A 25,814-nucleotide genomic window follows, 5' to 3' on the forward strand; every position below is an offset into this window, starting at 1 on the left:
TTTAAAAAATCCCTAATATTTCCAGGTTTTCCAAGATTGGGGAATTTCAAAAGTGTGGTTTACAGCACTGGAAAAGTAACGGAAATAAAATCTAAGAATAAAATCATTGAAACTTTTCTGTCATTTGGGTCATTTTTTTATGAATTTGAAAAACTTTTATACATTTATAGTGCATTTAAAGAATATATTTTAGGTTTAGGTTTACCATGGTCTTGGAAATATCGAGGAATTCATAATGAATTAAATTAAATACAGTCTTAAAATGACAAAAATAAATGTCCATATTATTTTATGTTTAATCTCTCTCTCTTTATTTATTTATTTATTTATTTATTTTACACACCACTGAAAAAAATCATAAATCCAGTGCTGAGAAAGTGTGTGAACCCAGAATATAAGAAGCTTCCAGAATAATTTTTATAATTTTTATGATAATTATGGTGTATTTAAGGTATACATTTGACAAGGTTTCCATGGTCATTGAACACATCAGGTTAAAAAAAGAAAAAGTAATTCTAAAATTGTGATTTCCTGGCCTGTTTTAAAAATAAATACAATATTTACCAATATTTACCAATTCCAGGTTTACAGCACTGGAAAAGTAATGTAGATTAATTCAATCTAACAATGAAATCATTGAAACTTTGAAACATTTCTGTCATTCAGGTAATTTTTATGCATTTAACAAACTTTTATCCAAAGCAAATCTTTTATGTTTGTAGTGCATTTAGGTTTCCCATGGTCTTGGTAATATCAGGGAATTTATAATTTAATTAATATAATCTTAAAGGGTCAAAGAAAAGTCATGTAAATGTCCATATTATTTCTCTCAACCGGTCTGTTTAAAAAATTTAAAAATATTAAAACTTCATGGACATTTCAGTCTGATTTCTAAATATGCTTGACTGTGATGTGATTTCAATCTCTGTAAAAACAATTTTTAAAATCCTTATCCCGTACTGTAGGATTGGAAAAGTTATGGAAACTCATAGCTCAAAATGATTGAGAACCCTGACTTTGTGCTACTAGTTTCCCTAACTGCAGTTCGAGCTAATACCAAATTTACTAAAACCAAGTACTGGACAGAAACTATGGTTACCATGGTAAAGTTATGTAAGAGTTATGATTGTCTGCTTGTTTGTGATGTGTTTGCATTCTCTGCACCTTCATGTGTGCTGTCGGTGCAGTGTTTTACAGGTAGGCCGACACTTTGACAGTTTGAGGATGGTGTGCATTAGTGTTCCAGAGTATCTAATTGAAGAATCACACGTCTCAGCATTTTTCTCGCATGTGTGTGTTGCGGGTACTGTAACATAAGAGTGAGACAGCGTGTGTATCTCGCACTTTGAGCAGGGTGGTGTGTGTGTGTAACTGAATAAACGGGTAAGAGTCGGTCAGTGTATGTGTTTCATATGCTGTAACACAGGAGTGAGACTGTGTGTGTTTATTTTTGGCTCAGTGCGAGCGTGTCGATGGCTGCCGATGCGTCGCAAAGGAAAGCTCTGAGATACCAGCAAACCCTGGTCAGTCACTGTCTTTCTGTGCCTCTTTCTCTCTCCCGTTGTTTTGTTGTCTTACGCCGAGGCGTTTCTCTGTCTTGCTGTTGGTGGGTGGCTTGCTGAGGTTTGTCATGGTCAGTCTGGTCTGTTCTAACCTAGAAACGCTTGTCTTCCCAAAATACGACTCTTTAAATAATGGGTCTCAAAGTCTTTCACTTCACTAGCCTCGGCTTTAATTGATTTTCCATTCTATTCTTAGTGGCGACACACACATGGAGCTCACTGGGCTGTTCTAGCACAACTCATGAATAGGTATGAGAATTGTTGTAACCTGTGTCAACACCCTGCTGATTAAAGGCAATGTGTCTCGTAAACATCCATTAGAGTCAATACTGTGGATTTGTGCTTCCTTATCAGATGTTTATTGGCAGAGAACCATGCTTGTGTGTTCTACTTTCCAACTTTTTGTCTTTTTAATGCTTCTCTGTCATTTTATGAACACTTTAGGCAGCTTCCAGTTGGGACATTTTCTGTCCAAAATCTGTTCACTGGATTTCTACAGGTCATTTGGGGTGGAAAAGGTCTCAGGTTTTTGAAGATTCTGTAAAATATCTCGAAATGCCCTTGAGGATTATTTGCAATGTCGTAGACTTGCTCAACTAAGCAGATTTGTGGACCAAACCTCGTGATTTGTGCGTATTCGTGCGAACCTACGCAGTACATCTCTGCTGCTATATGCTAGCAGAAACCTGAGCATGCAGGTTAAATATACGCCTTGCCCTCTCCATTGAGCTGCTCTCGGTGGCTGCTATACGGCCAAGAGGAACGTATGGTCAGCTGGTCAGGTGCATTAAGCTGTTTGTTAGAGTTTGGTTCCATTGGACAGCTTATTAGGAAGGCCTAAAGATTGTATTCAAGTAAAAGGAAATTAATTGAACACAAAAGGTCAAGTGTCAGAAGCAAGGGCGAGAGAAAAGTCGTAAATTTGGTGTGTGAGAAAGTGAGACGAGGGGGCGAAAGAGCGTCAATTCTTTAGCTGTCAGTTTTGCACTGTCACAAGTCATTAAGTTCCCACACACAACCCTCCCCTCAACCTTCCATTTCTCCACCTGTCTTCCTCTCTTCTCTCGCTCGCGAGTTCCCACATCGATTTTCCTCTTCTGCCGCACAATATGGGAAGATCGCCAGAGCCGAGAGCTTTTTTTAACCTCTGTAAATTTTACGCATAAACGCATTACTGCCCCTGCCGTCCCCTTTCTGTCTGTTTCACACACGCAGGAGATTCCTGCAGGGAAGACGATCCAGTCAGAGGAAAAACTTGACCAGTAGACCTATTCATAGGCTTTATGTGAATGTTTACCTCTGTATAATCAGATTTAATATGCTATTACTTTGTTGCTGCTGAAAGAGTATTTTTCCACCCAAGACATTACAAGTGTGTGTAGAGTCAGATTTTGCCAACTCGAAGGGATAATTCTCCTAAAAAATAAAAATTCTGCTCATGCCATTCCAAAACTATATGTTTTATTTCTCATGCAGAACACAGAAGATATTTTTAAGAATGTTGGTAACCAAACAGTTTTGGTTACCATTGTATTGACTTACATTGTATGGACAAAAAAGATTAAGACTGTTGTAGAACAGAAAAGACATTGGACCCCGCTGACATTCATTATGTTCATTATGTGGAAAACACTTTTCATATACAGGTTTGGAACAAATGGGTGAGTAAATGATGACAGAATTTTCATTTTTTTTATCTAAAAATGAAGAACTACGGAGCAACTAAAGGGAAATTGTGATGGGGAAGAAATTTGAGATGGAAGGAAAATTATTTCAATACTTTTGCGTTTGTGTTAACCCTAGAATCTTTGCATTCACTCGCTAAGCTTTTACATTCAATTTTGTGAAGGAAATGAGGTGGGAGGAAAAGCTATATTTCAAAACTATTGCATTTCCCTGCGAAACGTTGCATTCTCTTGCAAAACTTTTGCATTTTCTCACTAAATTATGTTCCTGCAGAAACTTTGCAGTCTCTCGAAAAACATTTGTGTTATCTTTGCTAATCTACTGCGTTTCCCTGAGAAACTTTGCATTCATTCGCAAAACAGTCCCCTCTCTCGCAAAACTATTGTTTCCTTGAGAAACTTTGCGTTCACTCGCAAAACAGTGCCCTCTCTCGCAAAACTATTGTTTCCCTGAGAAACTTTGCATTCATTCACAAAACAGTCCCCTCTCTCGCAAAACTATTGTTTCCTTGAGAAACTTTGTGTTCACTCGCAAAACAGTGCCCTCTCTCGCAAAACTATTGTTTCCTTGAGAAACTTTGTGTTCGCTCGCAAAACAGTCCCCTCTCTCGCAAAACTATTGTTTCCTTGAGAAACTTTGCGTTCACTCGCAAAACAGTGCCCTCTCTCGCAAAACTATTGTTTCCCTGAGAAACTTTGCATTCATTCGCAAAACAGTCCCCTCTCTCGCAAAACTATTGTTTCCTTGAGAAACTTTGCGTTCGCTCGCAAAAATATTGTTTCCTTGAGAAACTTTGCGTTCTCTCGCAAAACTATTGTTTCCTTGAGAAACTTTGCGTTCACTCGCAAAACCATCCCTTCTCTCGCAAAACTATTGTTTCCTTGAGAAACTTTGCATTTACTCACAAAACAGTCCCTTCTCTCGCAAAACTATTGTTTCCTTGAGAAACTTTGCATTTACTCACAAAACAGTGCCCTCTCTCGCAAAACTATTGTTTCCTTGAGAAACTTTGCGTTCACTCGCAAAACCATCCCTTCTCTCGCAAAACTATTGTTTCCTTGAGAAACTTTGCATTTACTCACAAAACAGTCCCTTCTCTCGCAAAACTATTGTTTCCTTGAGAAACTTTGCATTTACTCACAAAACAGTGCCCTCTCTCGCAAAACTATTGTTTCCTTGAGAAACTTTGCGTTCACTCGCAAAACCATCCCTTCTCTCGCAAAACTATTGTTTCCCTGAGAAACTTTGCGTTCACTCGCAAAACCATCCCTTCTCTCGCAAAACTATTGTTTCCTTGAGAAACTTTGCATTTACTCACAAAACAGTGCCCTCTCTCGCAAAACTATTGTTTCCTTGAGAAACTTTGCGTTCACTCGCAAAACAGTCCCCTTCTCTCGCAAAACATTTGTGTTTCCCTGAGAAACTTTGCGTTCGCTCGCAAAACAGTCCCCTTCTTTCTAAAACTATTGTTTTCTTGAGAAACTTCGCATTTACTCGCAAAACAGTCCCATTCTTTCGCAAAACTATTGTTTCCTTGAGAAACTTTGCGTTCACTCGCAAAACCGTCCCTTCTCTCGCAAAACTATTGTTTCCTTGAGAAACTTTACATTTATTCACAAAACAGTCCCCTCTCTCACAAAACTATTGTTTCCTTGAGAAACTTTGCGTTCACTCGCAAAACCGTCCCTTCTCTCGCAAAACTATTGTTTCCTTGAGAAACTTTGCATTTACTCACAAAACAGTCCCTTCTCTCGCAAAACTATTGTTTCCTTGAGAAACTTTGCGTTCGCTCCCAAAAATATTGTTTCCTTGAGAAACTTTGCGTTCACTCGCAAAACAGTCCCTTCTTGCAAAACATTTGCGTTTCCCTGAGAAACTTTGCGTTCACTCGCAAAACAGTCCCTTCTCTCGCAAAACTATTGTTTCCTTGAGAAACTTTGCGTTTACTCGCAAAACAGTCCCTTCTCTCGCAAAACTATTGTTTCCTTGAGAAACTTTGCGTTCACTCACAAAACCGTCCCTTCTCTCGCAAAACTATTGTTTCCTTGAGAAACTTTGCATTTACTCACAAAACAGTCCCTTCTCTCGCAAAACTATTGTTTCCTTGAGAAACTTTGCGTTCGCTCCCAAAAATATTGTTTCCTTGAGAAACTTTGCGTTCACTCGCAAAACAGTCCCTTCTCTCGCAAAACTATTGTTTCCTTGAGAAACTTTGCATTTACTCACAAAACAGTCCCCTTCTTTTGCAAAACTATTGTTTCCTTGAGAAACTTTGCGTTCACTCGCAAAACAGTCCCCTTCTCTCGCAAAACTATTGTTTCCTTGAGAAACTTTGCGTTCACTCGCAAAACAGTCCCCTTCTCTCGCAAAACTATTGTTTCCTTGAGAAACTTTGCGTTCACTCGCAAAACCATCCCTTCTCTCGCAAAACTATTGTTTCCTTGAGAAACTTTGCATTTACTCACAAAACAGTCCCTTCTCTCGCAAAACTATTGTTTCCTTGAGAAACTTTGCGTTCGCTCCCAAAAATATTGTTTCCTTGAGAAACTTTGCGTTCACTCGCAAAACAGTCCCTTCTTGCAAAACATTTGCGTTTCCCTGAGAAACTTTGCGTTCACTCGCAAAACAGTCCCTTCTCTCGCAAAACTATTGTTTCCTTGAGAAACTTTGCGTTTACTCGCAAAACAGTCCCTTCTCTCGCAAAACTATTGTTTCCTTGAGAAACTTTGCGTTCACTCACAAAACCGTCCCTTCTCTCGCAAAACTATTGTTTCCTTGAGAAACTTTGCGTTCACTCACAAAACCGTCCCTTCTCTCGCAAAACTATTGTTTCCTTGAGAAACTTTGCGTTCGCTCCCAAAAATATTGTTTCCTTGAGAAACTTTGCGTTCACTCGCAAAACAGTCCCTTCTCTCGCAAAACTATTGTTTCCTTGAGAAACTTTGCATTTACTCACAAAACAGTCCCCTTCTTTTGCAAAACTATTGTTTCCTTGAGAAACTTTGCGTTTACTCGCAAAACAGTCCCCTTCTCTCGCAAAACTATTGTTTCCTTGAGAAACTTTGCGTTCACTCGCAAAACAGTCCCCTTCTCTCGCAAAACTATTGTTTCCTTGAGAAACTTTGCGTTCACTCACAAAACCGTCCCTTCTCTCGCAAAACTATTGTTTCCTTGAGAAACTTTGCATTTACTCACAAAACAGTCCCCTTCTCTCGCAAAACTATTGTTTCCCTGAGAAACTTTGCGTTTACTCGCAAAACAGTCCCCTTCTCTCGCAAAACTATTGTTTCCCTGAGAAACTTTGCGTTTACTCGCAAAACAGTCCCCTTCTCTCGCAAAACTATTGTTTCCCTGAGAAACTTTGCGTTTACTCGCAAAACAGTCCCCTTCTTTTGCAAAACTATTGTTTCCTTGAGAAACTTTGCTTTTACTCGCAAAACAGTCCCCTTCTCTCGCAAAACTATTGTTTCCTTGAGAAACTTTGCGTTTACTCGCAAAACAGTGCCCTCTCTCGCAAAACTATTGTTTCCTTGAGAAACTTTGCGTTTACTCGCAAAACAGTCCCCTTCTTTTGCAAAACTATTGTTTCCTTGAGAAACTTTGCGTTCGCTCGCAAAACAGTGCCCTCTCTCGCAAAACTATTGTTTCCTTGAGAAACTTTGCGTTCACTCGCAAAACAGTGCCCTCTCTCGCAAAACTATTGTTTCCTTGAGAAACTTTGCGTTCACTCGCAAAACAGTCCCCTTCTCTCGCAAAACATTTGTGTTTCCCTGAGAAACTTTGCGTTCGCTCGCAAAACAGTCCCCTTCTTTCTAAAACTATTGTTTTCTTGAGAAACTTCGCATTTACTCGCAAAACAGTCCCATTCTTTCGCAAAACTATTGTTTCCTTGAGAAACTGCGTTCACTCGCAAAACCGTCCCTTCTCTCGCAAAACTATTGTTTCCTTGAGAAACTTTACATTTATTCACAAAACAGTCCCCTCTCTCACAAAACTATTGTTTCCTTGAGAAACTTTGCGTTCACTCGCAAAACCGTCCCTTCTCTCGCAAAACTATTGTTTCCTTGAGAAACTTTGCATTTACTCACAAAACAGTCCCTTCTCTCGCAAAACTATTGTTTCCTTGAGAAACTTTGCGTTCGCTCCCAAAAATATTGTTTCCTTGAGAAACTTTGCGTTCACTCGCAAAACAGTCCCTTCTTGCAAAACATTTGCGTTTCCCTGAGAAACTTTGCGTTCACTCGCAAAACAGTCCCTTCTCTCGCAAAACTATTGTTTCCTTGAGAAACTTTGCGTTTACTCGCAAAACAGTCCCTTCTCTCGCAAAACTATTGTTTCCTTGAGAAACTTTGCGTTCGCTCCCAAAAATATTGTTTCCTTGAGAAACTTTGCGTTTACTCGCAAAACAGTCCCTTCTCTCGCAAAACTATTGTTTCCTTGAGAAACTTTGCGTTCGCTCCCAAAAATATTGTTTCCTTGAGAAACTTTGCGTTCACTCGCAAAACAGTCCCTTCTTGCAAAACATTTGCGTTTCCCTGAGAAACTTTGCGTTCACTCGCAAAACAGTCCCTTCTCTCGCAAAACTATTGTTTCCTTGAGAAACTTTGCGTTTACTCACAAAACCGTCCCTTCTCTCGCAAAACTATTGTTTCCTTGAGAAACTTTGCATTTACTCACAAAACAGTCCCTTCTCTCGCAAAACTATTGTTTCCTTGAGAAACTTTGCGTTCACTCACAAAACCGTCCCTTCTCTCGCAAAACTATTGTTTCCTTGAGAAACTTTGCGTTCGCTCCCAAAAATATTGTTTCCTTGAGAAACTTTGCGTTCACTCGCAAAACAGTCCCTTCTCTCGCAAAACTATTGTTTCCTTGAGAAACTTTGCATTTACTCACAAAACAGTCCCCTTCTTTTGCAAAACTATTGTTTCCTTGAGAAACTTTGCGTTCACTCGCAAAACAGTCCCCTTCTCTCGCAAAACTATTGTTTCCTTGAGAAACTTTGCGTTCACTCGCAAAACAGTCCCCTTCTCTCGCAAAACTATTGTTTCCTTGAGAAACTTTGCGTTCACTCGCAAAACCGTCCCTTCTCTCGCAAAACTATTGTTTCCTTGAGAAACTTTGCATTTACTCACAAAACAGTCCCTTCTCTCGCAAAACTATTGTTTCCTTGAGAAACTTTGCGTTCGCTCCCAAAAATATTGTTTCCTTGAGAAACTTTGCGTTCACTCGCAAAACAGTCCCTTCTTGCAAAACATTTGCGTTTCCCTGAGAAACTTTGCGTTCACTCGCAAAACAGTCCCTTCTCTCGCAAAACTATTGTTTCCTTGAGAAACTTTGCGTTTACTCGCAAAACAGTCCCTTCTCTCGCAAAACTATTGTTTCCTTGAGAAACTTTGCGTTCACTCACAAAACCGTCCCTTCTCTCGCAAAACTATTGTTTCCTTGAGAAACTTTGCGTTCACTCACAAAACCGTCCCTTCTCTCGCAAAACTATTGTTTCCTTGAGAAACTTTGCGTTCGCTCCCAAAAATATTGTTTCCTTGAGAAACTTTGCGTTCACTCGCAAAACAGTCCCTTCTCTCGCAAAACTATTGTTTCCTTGAGAAACTTTGCATTTACTCACAAAACAGTCCCCTTCTTTTGCAAAACTATTGTTTCCTTGAGAAACTTTGCGTTTACTCGCAAAACAGTCCCCTTCTCTCGCAAAACTATTGTTTCCTTGAGAAACTTTGCGTTCACTCGCAAAACAGTCCCCTTCTCTCGCAAAACTATTGTTTCCTTGAGAAACTTTGCGTTCACTCACAAAACCGTCCCTTCTCTCGCAAAACTATTGTTTCCTTGAGAAACTTTGCATTTACTCACAAAACAGTCCCCTTCTCTCGCAAAACTATTGTTTCCCTGAGAAACTTTGCGTTTACTCGCAAAACAGTCCCCTTCTCTCGCAAAACTATTGTTTCCCTGAGAAACTTTGCGTTTACTCGCAAAACAGTCCCCTTCTCTCGCAAAACTATTGTTTCCCTGAGAAACTTTGCGTTTACTCGCAAAACAGTCCCCTTCTTTTGCAAAACTATTGTTTCCTTGAGAAACTTTGCTTTTACTCGCAAAACAGTCCCCTTCTCTCGCAAAACTATTGTTTCCTTGAGAAACTTTGCGTTTACTCGCAAAACAGTGCCCTCTCTCGCAAAACTATTGTTTCCTTGAGAAACTTTGCGTTTACTCGCAAAACAGTCCCCTTCTTTTGCAAAACTATTGTTTCCTTGAGAAACTTTGCGTTCGCTCGCAAAACAGTGCCCTCTCTCGCAAAACTATTGTTTCCTTGAGAAACTTTGCGTTCACTCGCAAAACAGTGCCCTCTCTCGCAAAACTATTGTTTCCTTGAGAAACTTTGCGTTCACTCGCAAAACAGTCCCCTTCTCTCGCAAAACATTTGTGTTTCCCTGAGAAACTTTGCGTTCGCTCGCAAAACAGTCCCCTTCTTTCTAAAACTATTGTTTTCTTGAGAAACTTCGCATTTACTCGCAAAACAGTCCCATTCTTTCGCAAAACTATTGTTTCCTTGAGAAACTTTGCGTTCACTCGCAAAACCGTCCCTTCTCTCGCAAAACTATTGTTTCCTTGAGAAACTTTGCATTTACTCACAAAACAGTCCCTTCTCTCGCAAAACTATTGTTTCCTTGAGAAACTTTGCGTTCGCTCCCAAAAATATTGTTTCCTTGAGAAACTTTGCGTTCACTCGCAAAACAGTCCCTTCTTGCAAAACATTTGCGTTTCCCTGAGAAACTTTGCGTTCACTCGCAAAACAGTCCCTTCTCTCGCAAAACTATTGTTTCCTTGAGAAACTTTGCGTTTACTCGCAAAACAGTCCCTTCTCTCGCAAAACTATTGTTTCCTTGAGAAACTTTGCGTTCACTCACAAAACCGTCCCTTCTCTCGCAAAACTATTGTTTCCTTGAGAAACTTTGCATTTACTCACAAAACAGTCCCTTCTCTCGCAAAACTATTGTTTCCTTGAGAAACTTTGCGTTCACTCACAAAACCGTCCCTTCTCTCGCAAAACTATTGTTTCCTTGAGAAACTTTGCGTTCGCTCCCAAAAATATTGTTTCCTTGAGAAACTTTGCGTTCACTCGCAAAACAGTCCCTTCTCTCGCAAAACTATTGTTTCCTTGAGAAACTTTGCATTTACTCACAAAACAGTCCCCTTCTTTTGCAAAACTATTGTTTCCTTGAGAAACTTTGCGTTCACTCGCAAAACAGTCCCCTTCTCTCGCAAAACTATTGTTTCCTTGAGAAACTTTGCGTTCACTCGCAAAACCGTCCCTTCTCTCGCAAAACTATTGTTTCCTTGAGAAACTTTGCATTTACTCACAAAACAGTCCCTTCTCTCGCAAAACTATTGTTTCCTTGAGAAACTTTGCGTTCGCTCCCAAAAATATTGTTTCCTTGAGAAACTTTGCGTTCACTCGCAAAACAGTCCCTTCTTGCAAAACATTTGCGTTTCCCTGAGAAACTTTGCGTTCACTCGCAAAACAGTCCCTTCTCTCGCAAAACTATTGTTTCCTTGAGAAACTTTGCGTTTACTCGCAAAACAGTCCCTTCTCTCGCAAAACTATTGTTTCCTTGAGAAACTTTGCGTTCACTCACAAAACCGTCCCTTCTCTCGCAAAACTATTGTTTCCTTGAGAAACTTTGCGTTCACTCACAAAACCGTCCCTTCTCTCGCAAAACTATTGTTTCCCTGAGAAACTTTGCGTTTACTCGCAAAACAGTCCCCTTCTTTTGCAAAACTATTGTTTCCTTGAGAAACTTTGCGTTCACTCGCAAAACAGTCCCTTCTCTCGCAAAACTATTGTTTCCTTGAGAAACTTTGCATTTACTCACAAAACAGTCCCCTTCTTTTGCAAAACTATTGTTTCCTTGAGAAACTTTGCGTTTACTCGCAAAACAGTCCCCTTCTCTCGCAAAACTATTGTTTCCTTGAGAAACTTTGCGTTCACTCGCAAAACAGTCCCCTTCTCTCGCAAAACTATTGTTTCCTTGAGAAACTTTGCGTTCACTCACAAAACCGTCCCTTCTCTCGCAAAACTATTGTTTCCTTGAGAAACTTTGCATTTACTCACAAAACAGTCCCCTTCTCTCGCAAAACTATTGTTTCCCTGAGAAACTTTGCGTTTACTCGCAAAACAGTCCCCTTCTCTCGCAAAACTATTGTTTCCCTGAGAAACTTTGCGTTTACTCGCAAAACAGTCCCCTTCTCTCGCAAAACTATTGTTTCCCTGAGAAACTTTGCGTTTACTCGCAAAACAGTCCCCTTCTATTGCAAAACTATTGTTTCCTTGAGAAACTTTGCTTTTACTCGCAAAACAGTCCCCTTCTCTCGCAAAACTATTGTTTCCTTGAGAAACTTTGCGTTTACTCGCAAAACAGTCCCCTTCTTTTGCAAAACTATTGTTTCCTTGAGAAACTTTGCGGTCACTCGCAAAACAGTCCCCTTCTCTCGCAAAACTATTGTTTCCTTGAGAAACTTTGCGTTCACTCGCAAAACAGTCCCCTTCTCTCGCAAAACTATTGTTTCCTTGAGAAACTTTGCGTTCACTCGCAAAACCGTCCCTTCTCTCGCAAAACTATTGTTTCCTTGAGAAACTTTGCATTTACTCACAAAACAGTCCCTTCTCTCGCAAAACTATTGTTTCCTTGAGAAACTTTGCGTTCGCTCCCAAAAATATTGTTTCCTTGAGAAACTTTGCGTTCACTCGCAAAACAGTCCCTTCTTGCAAAACATTTGCGTTTCCCTGAGAAACTTTGCGTTCACTCGCAAAACAGTCCCTTCTCTCGCAAAACTATTGTTTCCTTGAGAAACTTTGCGTTTACTCGCAAAACAGTCCCTTCTCTCGCAAAACTATTGTTTCCTTGAGAAACTTTGCGTTCACTCACAAAACCGTCCCTTCTCTCGCAAAACTATTGTTTCCTTGAGAAACTTTGCGTTCACTCACAAAACCGTCCCTTCTCTCGCAAAACTATTGTTTCCTTGAGAAACTTTGCGTTCGCTCCCAAAAATATTGTTTCCTTGAGAAACTTTGCGTTAACTCGCAAAACAGTCCCTTCTCTCGCAAAACTATTGTTTCCTTGAGAAACTTTGCATTTACTCACAAAACAGTCCCCTTCTTTTGCAAAACTATTGTTTCCTTGAGAAACTTTGCGTTTACTCGCAAAACAGTCCCCTTCTCTCGCAAAACTATTGTTTCCTTGAGAAACTTTGCGTTCACTCGCAAAACAGTCCCCTTCTCTCGCAAAACTATTGTTTCCTTGAGAAACTTTGCGTTCACTCACAAAACCGTCCCTTCTCTCGCAAAACTATTGTTTCCTTGAGAAACTTTGCATTTACTCACAAAACAGTCCCCTTCTCTCGCAAAACTATTGTTTCCCTGAGAAACTTTGCGTTTACTCGCAAAACAGTCCCCTTCTCTCGCAAAACTATTGTTTCCCTGAGAAACTTTGCGTTTACTCGCAAAACAGTCCCCTTCTCTCGCAAAACTATTGTTTCCCTGAGAAACTTTGCGTTTACTCGCAAAACAGTCCCCTTCTTTTGCAAAACTATTGTTTCCTTGAGAAACTTTGCTTTTACTCGCAAAACAGTCCCCTTCTCTCGCAAAACTATTGTTTCCTTGAGAAACTTTGCGTTTACTCGCAAAACAGTGCCCTCTCTCGCAAAACTATTGTTTCCTTGAGAAACTTTGCGTTTACTCGCAAAACAGTCCCCTTCTTTTGCAAAACTATTGTTTCCTTGAGAAACTTTGCGTTCACTCGCAAAACAGTGCCCTCTCTCGCAAAACTATTGTTTCCTTGAGAAACTTTGCGTTCACTCGCAAAACAGTCCCCTTCTCTCGCAAAACATTTGTGTTTCCCTGAGAAACTTTGCGTTCGCTCGCAAAACGGCCCCCTTCTCTGGCAAAACTGTTTCCTTGAGAAACTTTGCATTTACTCGCAAAACAGTCCCCTTCTCTCGCAAAACATTTGTGTTTGCTTGAGAAACTTTGCGTTCGCTCGCAAAACAGTCGCATTCTCCCACAAAATATTTGTGTTTTCTCACTAAATTATTGTGTTCCCCTGAGAAACTTTGCGGTATCTCATAAAACATTTGTTTTCTTGCGAAACTATTGCGCTTCCCTGAGATTCTTTGCGTTCGCTCACAAAACAGTCGCATTCTTCTGCAAAACATTTTTTTTTCTCACTAAAGTATTGTGTTCTCCTCAGAAACTTTGCTGTGTCTTACAAAACATTTGCGTTCTCTTGCAAAACTGTTGCGTTTTACTGAGAAACTGAAATAAAACTTTAACCCCCACCTCATTTCCATCACAAAAGTAAATGCAAAAGTTTAGTGAGAGAATGCAAAAGCAGTGAAACATTATTTTCCTCCCATCTCTTTTTTTCCAACCATCACTATGTGTCTGTATCATAGTTTCTGTGAGGTCAGGTTTAGAGTTGGAGGGTGGAAAATATAATTTGCTTGGTGTAAAAGAAAAGAAGTCAATGGAAAGTTTCCATTACGATGGAAAAACTAATGAGTGTAAATGCTCTAAGATGATAGGTGTATTCGTTTACAGCAGTGTTTGCTTATACCAATGTTAACAGCACTACGTGTTGTTTTTAATGGTCACAGTTATGTGATTTCACTTCCAGGTCACACAGCTGCTGATGACCTCTTCTTTAGCACAGAGGCCTCTGGGAGTTTTACTGCTGAATGACAGCAATGAACAGACTGAGAGTGAAATGGTGAGAGTAGAGGAAGTGTGCAGGAGATAAAAGGGTTGTTGTGTTTGAACTTTCACTTCATTATTGGGCAGAAATGCAAATAATAATGTTTTGATGATGAATTAGCATATTCCTGAGCTTCTGAGAATTGCAGACTACAGACTTGTGCAATATCTAAATCCAAACAGGTTTTTTAACCAACTTATTTTGCTTAAGGTTTTGTGAAATGTTTTTTTTTTGGTAGCACTTTTTAATAACTTTATGTAATTATTGATAATTAATAAACGCCTAACTGAGCAGTAGTTCAAATACTTTCTAAAAAGGGACATGTTGTATGAAAATACACATGAAATGCTTCATTTCTTGTTGTCAAATTATCAATATTTCGATATTTATCGATCCTGAAATATCTGGAATGGTTCCAATTCTCTTTTTCTGTAGTATCGATATACCAATACCAGCTGCGCATTCTCACTCTCTCTTCTCTACGACGACGAATTCACACATACCCGCCTCCTCTTACTCACTTGTCTCATTCGCTCCGGTTAAGTAGTGCTTGTGTTGCGCATAATTTTTGTTATTCCCGCAGGTTTCACGCTCACACCAAAAGCTAAATTTTTTTATAACTTATACTGTTTTTTATAACTTATATTGTTTTTTAATTTTAAAAGTTGTCGCCTTTAATAGCGTTTTGCGTCTGCTGATACTGAAATGAATACCTGCTTACCTTATTTGTTTTTGACTTGGTTAAATATACACATTCTTCATGGTATCGTTTGCAGGGAAGAGAAGCTATTTTATCCCATTGAATGATAATTTGGTGTTTTAGTATTCCGTTCACAATGTTGATCTGGTTACCATGAGAACAGTGTCACACGCTGCTGCTTCAGCCATCATACGGTAGAAAATGTCCAAATAAATAAATGTTTAACAAGCTGACAGAAGTCGATTCAACAACAAAGACAACACTTTCAAAAACATTCAGCTATGTGATTATTTTATTGAGTGATAGGGAGTGGGTTAAATCAGTGACATTATTAGATTTGATATACGGCGTCTTCCCATCACCTCCTCAATCTGCTTCCCTTAGTGTGTTTTTACACGTATAAAAGGCAACAATTGTATTACACCGTCCAGTTTTTTCTTTGAACGTTGATGTGAGCTCCTGTTGCAATTCTCGATTCAGCATAAATTACCTACAATGGCATTTTTCACAATCGCAACAGAAAATCAAAAATACTACCCCAACTTCACTAGCAGAAAGGCAGCGCGATATAAACAAACCAAACTAGAACTGATCACGGCGTGACAGCAGCTTCACATTGTCTATATCTACCTCCTCGATGGCAGGAATTCTTTCAATTCAGCGGAAAAGTTGCTCCTCTTCATAACATAAAGATCATGTCCAACATATGTCATGATTTTCTGTTTATACCTTTCTAAACCAGCACAGAAAAGGCTTTTCTCCATCTCTTCCTTTCTAATTTTCACTGCTTACCCTCCACCGGTATTTTGCGCGTCACCAGAACCACGTGATTGCAAACAACCTATTGGATCCTTGCACAAGCTCTTAAAGTGACAGCAGCATAATAAACCTGCTGCTGTCTCTCATATGTTAATCAAAGAACAAAAGACAGAGAGAATCACTCGCTGCTCTTGACTGAATAACTTTTGTAACTTCAATTGTAACTTTTAATTTGTTTATTTGTTCTTATTTTATTACTGACTGTTTACCTGTTTTTTTGTTTGTTTTTCTTTTGTAAATGTAGTTCAACAATTCAAATAAAGCCTCCTTGTGTCACAAAATTACCCAAATTATTAAAAAATTATGATATGATAATTTTACTGGATTTTTCAACTTCGATAAGATATCTTGAAAAATACCATGGGGAAAACTGCCATATATACCACCAGGTATATATAGCAGTTTTCCCCATGGTATTTTTCAAGATATCTTATCGAAGTTGAAAAATCCAGTATCGTGACAACACTACCGTTCAGCATAGTATAGTCTTGCGTAGCCAGTTTTTGACCATCAACATAAAGTCTGGTCCACTTTTTTATGTGTTGTTTTTAAGGGTGGGTAACTTGTTGATAGGCCATCTTAAACTTGCACAGCACTGTCTGCTTTACAGAAAACACACACAAATAAATGTGCCTGAATGTGTGTAAGTTCATAATCAGAATTTCTAATTGTCCAAAAGTAATAAAACTGATTATTTTAATGACAAATCCAAATATGCAATTCTGTGCATTTTTTTTTCTTCTAATATATTTCTGATTTAATACCTTGGCTGGTAACCTGACAAATTCAGTAATTTTTTCTTCATCAAAAGCACTTATAATCTTAACCCAATACCTTGTAAACATGAATTTGTTTCCAGATGGACTGGCAAAAATCTTAAATCGCCCAGTTAGATTAGAGCAATCCGTGTTAATGAAAGGACAGTGTAGAGGTGAAAGGCACTGCTGGGGATGTCACTTTACGTCACAAAGCTGATGAGCAGCATAAAACTGCACACATCAATCAACACCATTAATGCAGATTTAAGCGAATTCAACTTAAGCGCAGATGACAACGAATGAAATGCCGCAGAAAATGCTTCCACATACAGATACCTGCAGTGGACTGACCGCCAGACAGGATTAGGAAACCACAGTCCTGTGAATTAACAGCCGCTGACAGCCCACTGTCAACCACACTCTGTAAATGAAGTGCTCTGCATTATGGGTAATGTGGTTTACTTGTGTGTTAACCTACAGGACACCTCCTATAAGGCAGATACAGTTACTAATATTTGAATATTTTGTGAAGGTGAAAAGGAGAAGGAAAGGAGGAACCGAGGTACAAAGCAGACGCAATAAAAAGAAGATAGGAACATACTGACAGGAAAAAGAGCAAGATGATAAGGGGGCCCATCAACACTTTTGAGACTGTTCTGAATTTTGATCAGATTCTGGTGAGGTTAAACATTATTATACTTCTTCTAGCTTTTTTCTCGGCATAAACATTTTGGTACCAAAATACTTGTTACCAAATACTGTATGGTATTTCATTAACAGGGAGTAATGGATGTTGATAATGTTCTATTTCATATCTCTTAAATGGAAACTTGGGATGAGGGTTAATCTGTAGTGTCACAGTTAAATTACTTTTTTTTTTTTTTTTCCTGGAAGTTTCAGTTGAAGTTTCTGCTTAAAGAAAACACAGCAATACATATATGTGTGTATATATATATATGTGGTAACACTTTACAGGTTCATTAGTTAACATTAGTTAACGTGAACTAATAATGAACTGCACTTCTACAGCATTTACTAATCTTTGTAAATGTTAATTTCAACATTTACTAACACATTATTAAAATCTCGTTAACATTAATGCACTGTGAACTAACATGAACAAATGTATTTTCATTAACTAACATTAACGAAGATTAGTAAATACAGTAACAAATGTATTGCTCATGGTTAGTTCATGTTAGTTAATACATCAACTAATGTTTAACTAATGAACCTTGTTGTAAAGTGTTACCATATATGTATGTGTATAAATATTCCCCCATTGCATTATTATACATTATATTTAACATTATATACAGTAGTTTAATGTAGTACTGACTCTAAAACTCTGTAAACTTAAATTTTTTTCTTACACAGCAATTTTCATTTTGAGTGAACTATACACAATACACATTGTTGTATTTTTGTATTGAAAAATTTTGTGACAATATATTGTTACACCCCTAATATGTATAAGTTCAGTTGCTCATAACTACTATATAAACATTAAATTATAGTAATTAACATTATTACTAATTAATATGAATGTAATTATATTAATATACCAATAATATGTGTTAAGTTTATATGTGTTTGCATTGGCGCCGATCCTGTGGACACGGAAAGACATTTTAACCAATCAAGAAATCGATTCAGTTGATACTATAGTAATATCATACTGCCGTAACTGATTTGACAAACTTTCCAGTGCGTATTTGTGCTTGCACTCTGGAGAACATCAAATGTTTCTTTTTACAGCGTGCTTTTGCAGTGGTGAGCAATGTAGCCAATCACAAACACCAAAAGGTGTTTAATTTAGTTGTTTTCCCAGAGCTGAGTTCTGCATTTTCGCGAATCTTCTCAATAACAAATAAAGTGTAGACATAATGTACGTAATAGATTTATTGTGCAGTGTAGACAACTATATTGATAATAACGGAACTTTCTGAGATTGTGATTAACTGAGATGAGTGACAGCTTTTTAGTGATTATTAATGGAGCATCTTTTTGAGTATTTGGCTGTGTTTGGTTGGTAATGTATTTGCACATTTGAAAGTTTCCAATAAAAAATGGAAGACGCATGTGCGTTTCTCATTGCGTGGGGTGGGGGGATGGGTTTGGGTATGAAGTGTGGGCTTCCACAGGCAACGATTTACGTTTCTGCCAATGTGTGTTTTTGTTTTAATTATTATTTAGAGAAAGATGACCAGTCTGTTTCGATCTCCTCATCAGTCTGTCAGTGAATGGGGCAGATTGTATTATTATACTTACACACACACTTATACACTCACTGACCAGCATAACTGTGTTTTAATTAACTCTCAAAGTCACTATGTCCTTCAATGCTTTACGTCTGTTAGCAACTTTCACTCTCTCTACTCAGTCTTCCTGTCTTTCTTCCTCTCTCTTGTTTTTGGAGTTTTTTTTTTTTTTTTGGTCTCGAATCCTATTATATGGTTGAATTCAAATCGTTTAATTGATTTCAGTTGTTTGGCGAAGACACCATCTGATCTTTAAGAACTGAGCTGTGAGTTTTGTCAGGCCCAATGAGTTTTAGGCCAAAGTTGTAAAGTTAAGCCTTCACTGTGAAAATCAGTTAGAGGAATGAGGAAAACAGGTGTTTGAGAGAGAAAGAGAGCGAGAGAGAATATGTTGTCCTAAAGTAAATGTTTTTCTGTTATGGGACAGTCTCTCTCACGCTGTCATCCTGTATCAGTGTACTGACTTCAGAAAATTGAAGAGGCAATGATAGAGTCAGCCTTGGGTCTTCTCATTATATGACGCAAACTCTAGTATCTTATCATGGTAATGTAATAGATGAGAGAGGAATTAAAAGACAAAGTTTGTAAAATATTTTGTTCAGCATACTTATTCTGTCAGGTTTTTTCACTCTCAGGGTTTTTGTTAAATCATTGGTTGTTCGAGGGTGTGTGTGTGAATTCAAGTGTAGTGTATAAATGCTGCTGTATAGCTGGATGTCTCCAATCTCTATGCAGTATGTTCAAGACTGCAGCTACACAAGAGGTGGGTTTGCATTAGACTCTATTATGGATGCTTGTCATAGAGCACATTTTGAAAGTATTACTAATTAGAATGAAAGTGCACAAGTAAGCCGAATTCTTAGTATTACTAATTAGTATTTCTTTCAGTAATTACTTATTAATAATTAAGATTACATTTACTTTAATAAACACACACACACACACACACACACACAAGATGAGTTGAAATTAATATACACTGCCGTTCAAAGGTTTGGTATCTGTAAGATTTTTTAAAATATGTCTCTTATTCTCACCAAGGCTGCATTTGTTTGATTTAAAAAGCTGTAATATTGTGAAGTATTACAATTTAAAATAATGTTTTTTGATTTTTTTTTGAATATTATGAAATGTAATTTATTCCTGTGATGTCAAAGCTGAATTTTCAGCATCATTACTCCAGTCTTCAGTGTCACATGATCATTCAGAAATCATTCTAATATGCTTTTTTTATAGTCAGGAAACATTTCTGATTATTATCAATATTGAAATCATTTGTGTACAATTTATGTTTAAAGAAATGAATACTTTTATTCAGCAAGTATGCATTAAATTAATCAAAATTGACAATAAATACATTTATAATGTTACAAAAGATTCTATTTCAAATAAATGCTGTTCTTTTGAACTTTCTATTCATCAAATAATCCTGAAAAAAATTGTACACAACTGCTTTCAACATTGGTAATAATAATAAATGTTTCTTGAGCATCAAATCAGCATATTAGATTGTTTTCTGAAGGATCATGTGACACTGTTTGACAATGTAATAAACCATAAAAACAGTTATTTTAAATTGTAATAACATTTCATAATATTACTGTTTTTACTGTATGTGTGTAATCAAATAAATGTAGCCTTGGTGAGCATAAGAGACTAATTTCACAAACATAAAATCTTACCGATCCCAAACTTTTGTATGGCAGTGTAAATTCTGGCCCACATTTTGTGTTTTTATCACAACTTCCAGAAAAGTCAAATGTTTGTTCTTGGATTGTGCATTTGGAAAACTGTATTTTAAATGTAACTTATTTGTATCATTTAGTTATCAGGTCTTAATGATAATACAATTATTTCATTGACTGATAAAGCTAATAATTAAATCCCCCAAATTTGTTGGCCATTCATGATGTCATTTTTATCTTATTTTAATTCTACATGCTCTTATTTATTCATATATTTATGTGTCACACTTTACATATAACTAAATACATCAAACACAACAATATTTTGAGTCATACATACTGTATACATCGAGCATTTCTTGTTTTTGAGTGTGCATGAGGCGGCTGAATCTGATCCCTTCAGTCTCGCACCATGTGGGGTCTGTGCTGCTCGAGAATGTGTGTATGTAGGCGTGTGTATTAGGTGTAATGGAAGGAAGGTGAAGAATGTCTTCATGGATCACTTCCTCTTTTACTGGCCAATAGCCAGAGTATTGTCTATCCTGATGGACAGCTCAGTATTTTTGCATTTGTATACTTGTGTAGTAAGAAATCAGAATTGATAATTATTATCTTTATATGGCCTTCATTTAGTTTGCAACGTTTTCTATGTTCCAGTCCATTTCCGATGGGAAAAAAATCAGGTCTCGCACTATTTTTGTTTTTTCTCATTCAATATGTCACATGAATATATGCAATACAATAGGGTAGAAAAGTTGAACGCATTTTCTGGTTCATGGCGACTTTAATCTGTTCTTTCTTTCTTTTGGGGTGTTTGGCTTTTTTTGGGGGGGTTTGTGCAATATACTTGTACAGTTTGAGGGCTAGACTTTCAGGGTGAATCTTGTGTGTGTCGGAGTACTGTATGATTGAGAGTATCTCTGGGGAGCGCTTTTTCCATTCTGCCCTGTTAGACAGCCTGACTATTTCTGTCTGACATATACAAATGACTGTAACTCATCACCACACACTTCCATTGATTCACTTCACATTTCCACTTCCACGAGTATTCACACACACGATCACACTGAACCAATGAGCACTCTGAACTCTGAAAGTTACGTAAAATCAGGATTTTTCACTACTGAATTGCAATAGTCTACATCATCAAGAATATTTACACATGCTCTGTTTTGCATTTTCACTGCAGTAACAGCAGATTTTACCTCCCTTTTCTTCACTTTGCTGATTAATGTAGGTGTCGTGTTGTCATCTCTGTTCTTGGCGTTCTGTCTCTTTCAGCTGTATGGGGAATATCGGGAGCAGCTGGGTAATGTTGCCAGACGAGAGGCCACACGTCTGTTGACTGAAAGGCAACGGAAGAGGCATGCCGGCAATGCCAAGGCAACCAGGAGAGGCCATGGCCGAGCACATCATGCCAGTCTGGATGTGGGGCCCATGACACCAGGTTTAAGCCCCTCCTCCTCTATAAAGAAGCCACACCCCTATTCCAAATGCCAGGGTGAGTGACTGAAGAAAACTCATTCTGGTTACCTAAAAATCACATGCACTGTTCTAAAGTACAGATAAAATGCAATGTCTAGTGTGAATGTGTTTGTTTTGCAGACTGTCTAGCCCGTATCCAGAGGTATATTGTGACAAAGCTGGGGGAGGACTGGATCTTCTTGGTTCTTTTGGGACTCACTATGGCTCTGGTTAGCTGGAGTATGGACTATGCCAGTGCCAAGAGCCTACAAGGTATATCACAGTATGTGCCTATTTGGTGACACTTAGGGTGTTTTCACACTAGCACTTTTGGTGCGCACCTGGGTTCGACTGACATCAGAGATCGGTTCCTTTGGATTATGTGAACCCTACTTTCAAAACTCGGGTGAGCACTCAAGAACCATGTCCAAGTCTGCCTAAAATTGTGGTATGGATATGAACCATAGACGGACAACGTGTCTCCATTTCCTTCCACTGTAGAAAAATTAAGTTAAAATATCCTAGTTACGGTGGTTGCCAATTACTTTTGCTGATAAATAAACATGAGTTTCTCGATCCAGGTAACATAGTCGAGTAAACATAGTTAATTTACATATGCTACCGGCATTGTAACAATACAAAGTGTTTTGAAAATTGGCGAAGTTACACTTTAATGATACACTATGACAAACAAAATGAAGTATATACACAATAAGGGATATATACCACACATTCACTTTTGGATACGTTTTCAAGGATCTTGTGAAATGGCATTACGGTCCAAATCAAAGGTTATCACCAACAGGGGCCCTGGTTTGGGCATCTCTGATTTTGAAAGACCACTAATTCTAAGAAGAACTATTCTTTGGAGCTGAAGGGAGGACACCACATCAGAGAGCCAATTACTGATACTGGGAACAGAGACAGAGTTCCATCTCTTAAGGATAATTCTCTTGGCAATTGTCTTGCCAAAATGAAATAATAAAGGTACCCTTCACAATTCACAGTGACTTGTGCTGTAATACACATAATTTTGCTATGCTCTAAATAATCAAGAATAATAATAAGAAAAATATAAATAGTTATACAAGTTAAACATTATATTAATTATTACGGTATATTTATGCATTAAAATCTGTCAGAAAAATGTACAAAAATTGTATCTTTAAGGGTGCAACACACAGCAAAATCTCCAGAGTTAAATCAACTTTGTTCAGAGTACATATGGTCCCTCTCTAAATAGTGTTAAAATGACACTGAAGCAGAGTTAAAGTTAATGAGATAATTAAACAGTTAAGTAAGTGATGATTGTGCATTAGTGATGAACACCTGCTGTTAACAAGCAGAATAACTAAAGAAAATAGAAACACAAGAACTACAATTGACTTCAGTCACATCCTTATTATTTGCTTAATTATCTCATTAACTTTAACTCTGCTTCAGTGTTACTTTAACACTGTTTAGAGAGGGACCATATTTACTCTGACCAGAGTTGATTTAACTCTGGGGATTTTACTGTGCACCTTGTCACCGGGGAAGTATGCAAAGGCACAAAGGTTCCTTAATTATGCATAATTATTCCTTGCATATTTGTATCCTAGAAGTAAAATGTTTTTGAATGAATGACGTATAATCAATTTAATTTAATCAACACCCACTTTAATTTGTCATGTCATACGTTATCATGTCTTATAATACTGTTATATTGCAAATGTTAAAAAATATTGGTAACACTTTACAATAAGGTTCATTAGTAACACTAATTAACTACATTAGTTAACATAAACTAATAATGAACTCCACTTCTACAGCATTTATTCATCTTTGTTAATGTTAATTTCAACATTTACTAATACATTATTAAAATCTTAAGTTAATGCACTGTGAACTAACATAAACAAACAATGAATAACTGTATTTTCATTAACGTTAACAAAGATTAGTAAATATAGTAACAAATAAATAATAAAGGTAATAAAGGCCTTCTGAAGTGAAGTGATGTGTTTGTGAAAAAAAAATCCATATTTAACAAGTTATGAAGTAAAATATCTAGCTCCCGCCAGACTGCCTTCCGTATTCAAGTTACAGAGAAACTACTGTCGCGTCAGTTACACTTTTTCCGTAAGTTAAATAGGGAAGGCGTATGATGTAGCGCAAGTTCTTTGGAACTGCTAGAGTTTTACACTTTCTTTACATTGAATACAGAAGGCGGTCTGGCAGAAGCTAGATATTTTACTTCATAACGTCTTAAATATGGATAATTTCTTTACACAAACGTTTCGCTTCAGATGGCCTTTATCAAGGCGTGAGGAATATGTTTATGATGGATGGATGTGGATGGAGACACTTTCTTCAGCTCATGCTTGGGATATTTATTAATATTTCTCTGATTGTTCATCAGAAAGAAGAAAGTCATATACATCTAGGATGGCTTGAGGGCGAGTAAAGCTTAGATTCATTTTCATTTGAAAGTGAACTAATCCTTTAAAGGCTTTTTAATTGCTAAAAAAAGTATAAACTATCAATCAGATGACAAGGCATGTACATTAGTACATGATTATTATTGATCATGTTGATAATTTAGGCCTTATGATACAGTAGACTTTATAGGGTTAATAGTTAGTAATGACTTTTAACTGAGATGCTAATTGTATAAAATGACATCTTTGAGTTGTACTTGTAACTTGTAACAGATGACAAATATTGGTCAAAAGTTATTTTTTTAAACATTAAACTTCTTTCCTTCCCCACTTACAGTGGGACCTGCTTAATTGTAAGCAATTGTAAGATCTTTTCTTCTACCTCTCTCTTTTTCCTCTCTGTAACAGCATATAAGTGGATGTACGGAGAACTGAAAGGGAATGTGGCTCTGCAGTATCTGGCCTGGGTCTCGTATCCCATCATCCTCGTTGTGTTTGCATCCCTCTTCTGCCATCTGGTCGCTCCGCAAGCTATAGGTATGCACATTTCATCATCCTCTCATTCCTGCTTTTATTTCTCTATTTTCTTTCTTTTTTATCTCTGTCCTTTTCACTTGTACACTTCTATTTTGGTTCTCTGTTTTTAAATCTGTCAGGCCTTTTTCTCTGTTCTGTCATCTTTTCCTAGCTATTAAATTATATTCAGTCTTTGTCTAGATGTTGTCCTCAATCCACCTCAACCACCCACAATACATCAAATCTTCCAACCCTCTTTCCAAAATGTGATCATCATGGTCTCGTTTTCTCCTGCTTTCTCTCACCTCTCCATGCCACAATTGTTTTAATAGCTTTTTCATGTGCCCCACATCAGACTAGAGGATACACGGCAGTCTTTTTTCATCTTTAATAATCACCGTGACAGGATCTACACTGTGTAAAATTCTGTTTGTGTTTTTATAGATTAATTTCAAGCTCCTCGTTCCCTCCCTCTTTAAATCTTTTATCTGTCCCTCAGGCTCTGGGATCCCTGAACTCAAGACCATCCTCAGAGGTGTGGTGTTAAAGGAGTATCTGACGCTCAAAGCATTCGTGGCTAAAGTCATTGGTCTTACGGCTGGTCTGGGCAGTGGTATGCCCATCGGAAAGGAGGTGGACCTCTTCTACTTCTATTTTATTTTATTTAATATATAAATGTATAACATTTTATTGAATTTGAAATATGTAGATTGTTTTAGAAGTTAATTAATTAAATTTTCTTTTCTTTTTTTTTTTTTTTTTTACTGTAACAAAGTTTAACTTAATGAAGATTTTGTCTGTCTTTTTTCCTGTTATAGGGTTAGTTCACCCAAAAATGAAAATTCTGTCATTAATTACTCACCCTCATGTCATTCCAACCCGACTTTAGTCCATCTTCGGAACTTAAATGAAGATCTTTTTGGTGAAATCTGAGAGCTTTCCATCCCTCCATAGACAGCCTGCACAACTGACACTTAGATTATTCAAAAAGTTCGTAAAGAGATTGTAAAACTAATCCATATGAATTGAGCGGTTTAGACCAAATTTTCTGAAGAGACACGATCGCTTGATATGATGAACAGATTGAATTTAGGCTTTTATTTACATTTATACTACGGGCTGTTGAATGCTCAAATCTGATTGGTTGACGAACGTTCTGAGGTGTGCAATTATTTTCAGGGAAACG

General features: G+C 37.6%; 1 protein-coding gene across 2 annotated transcripts in view; it reads left to right on the forward strand.

Moving 5' to 3' along the window:
- Positions 1–1,426: 1,426 nt before the first annotated feature.
- Positions 1,427–25,814, forward strand: part of clcn1b (chloride channel, voltage-sensitive 1b) — a 70,360-nt gene continuing 45,972 nt past the window's right edge. For both annotated transcript variants that reach the window (XM_067401692.1, XM_067401682.1), the window contains exons 1-6: positions 1,427–1,523; positions 1,759–1,811; positions 21,510–21,729; positions 21,834–21,965; positions 24,521–24,649; positions 25,128–25,261. In XM_067401692.1, the coding sequence (XP_067257793.1) occupies positions 21,666–21,729; positions 21,834–21,965; positions 24,521–24,649; positions 25,128–25,261 (459 nt within the window). In that variant the 5' untranslated portion in view covers positions 1,427–1,523; positions 1,759–1,811; positions 21,510–21,665. The remainder of the gene's footprint in view (positions 1,524–1,758; positions 1,812–21,509; positions 21,730–21,833; positions 21,966–24,520; positions 24,650–25,127; positions 25,262–25,814) is intronic.

The sequence above is a fragment of the Chanodichthys erythropterus genome, chromosome 2 (genome assembly GCF_024489055.1).
Source record: "Chanodichthys erythropterus isolate Z2021 chromosome 2, ASM2448905v1, whole genome shotgun sequence".
Classification (NCBI taxonomy): domain Eukaryota; kingdom Metazoa; phylum Chordata; class Actinopteri; order Cypriniformes; family Xenocyprididae; genus Chanodichthys; species Chanodichthys erythropterus.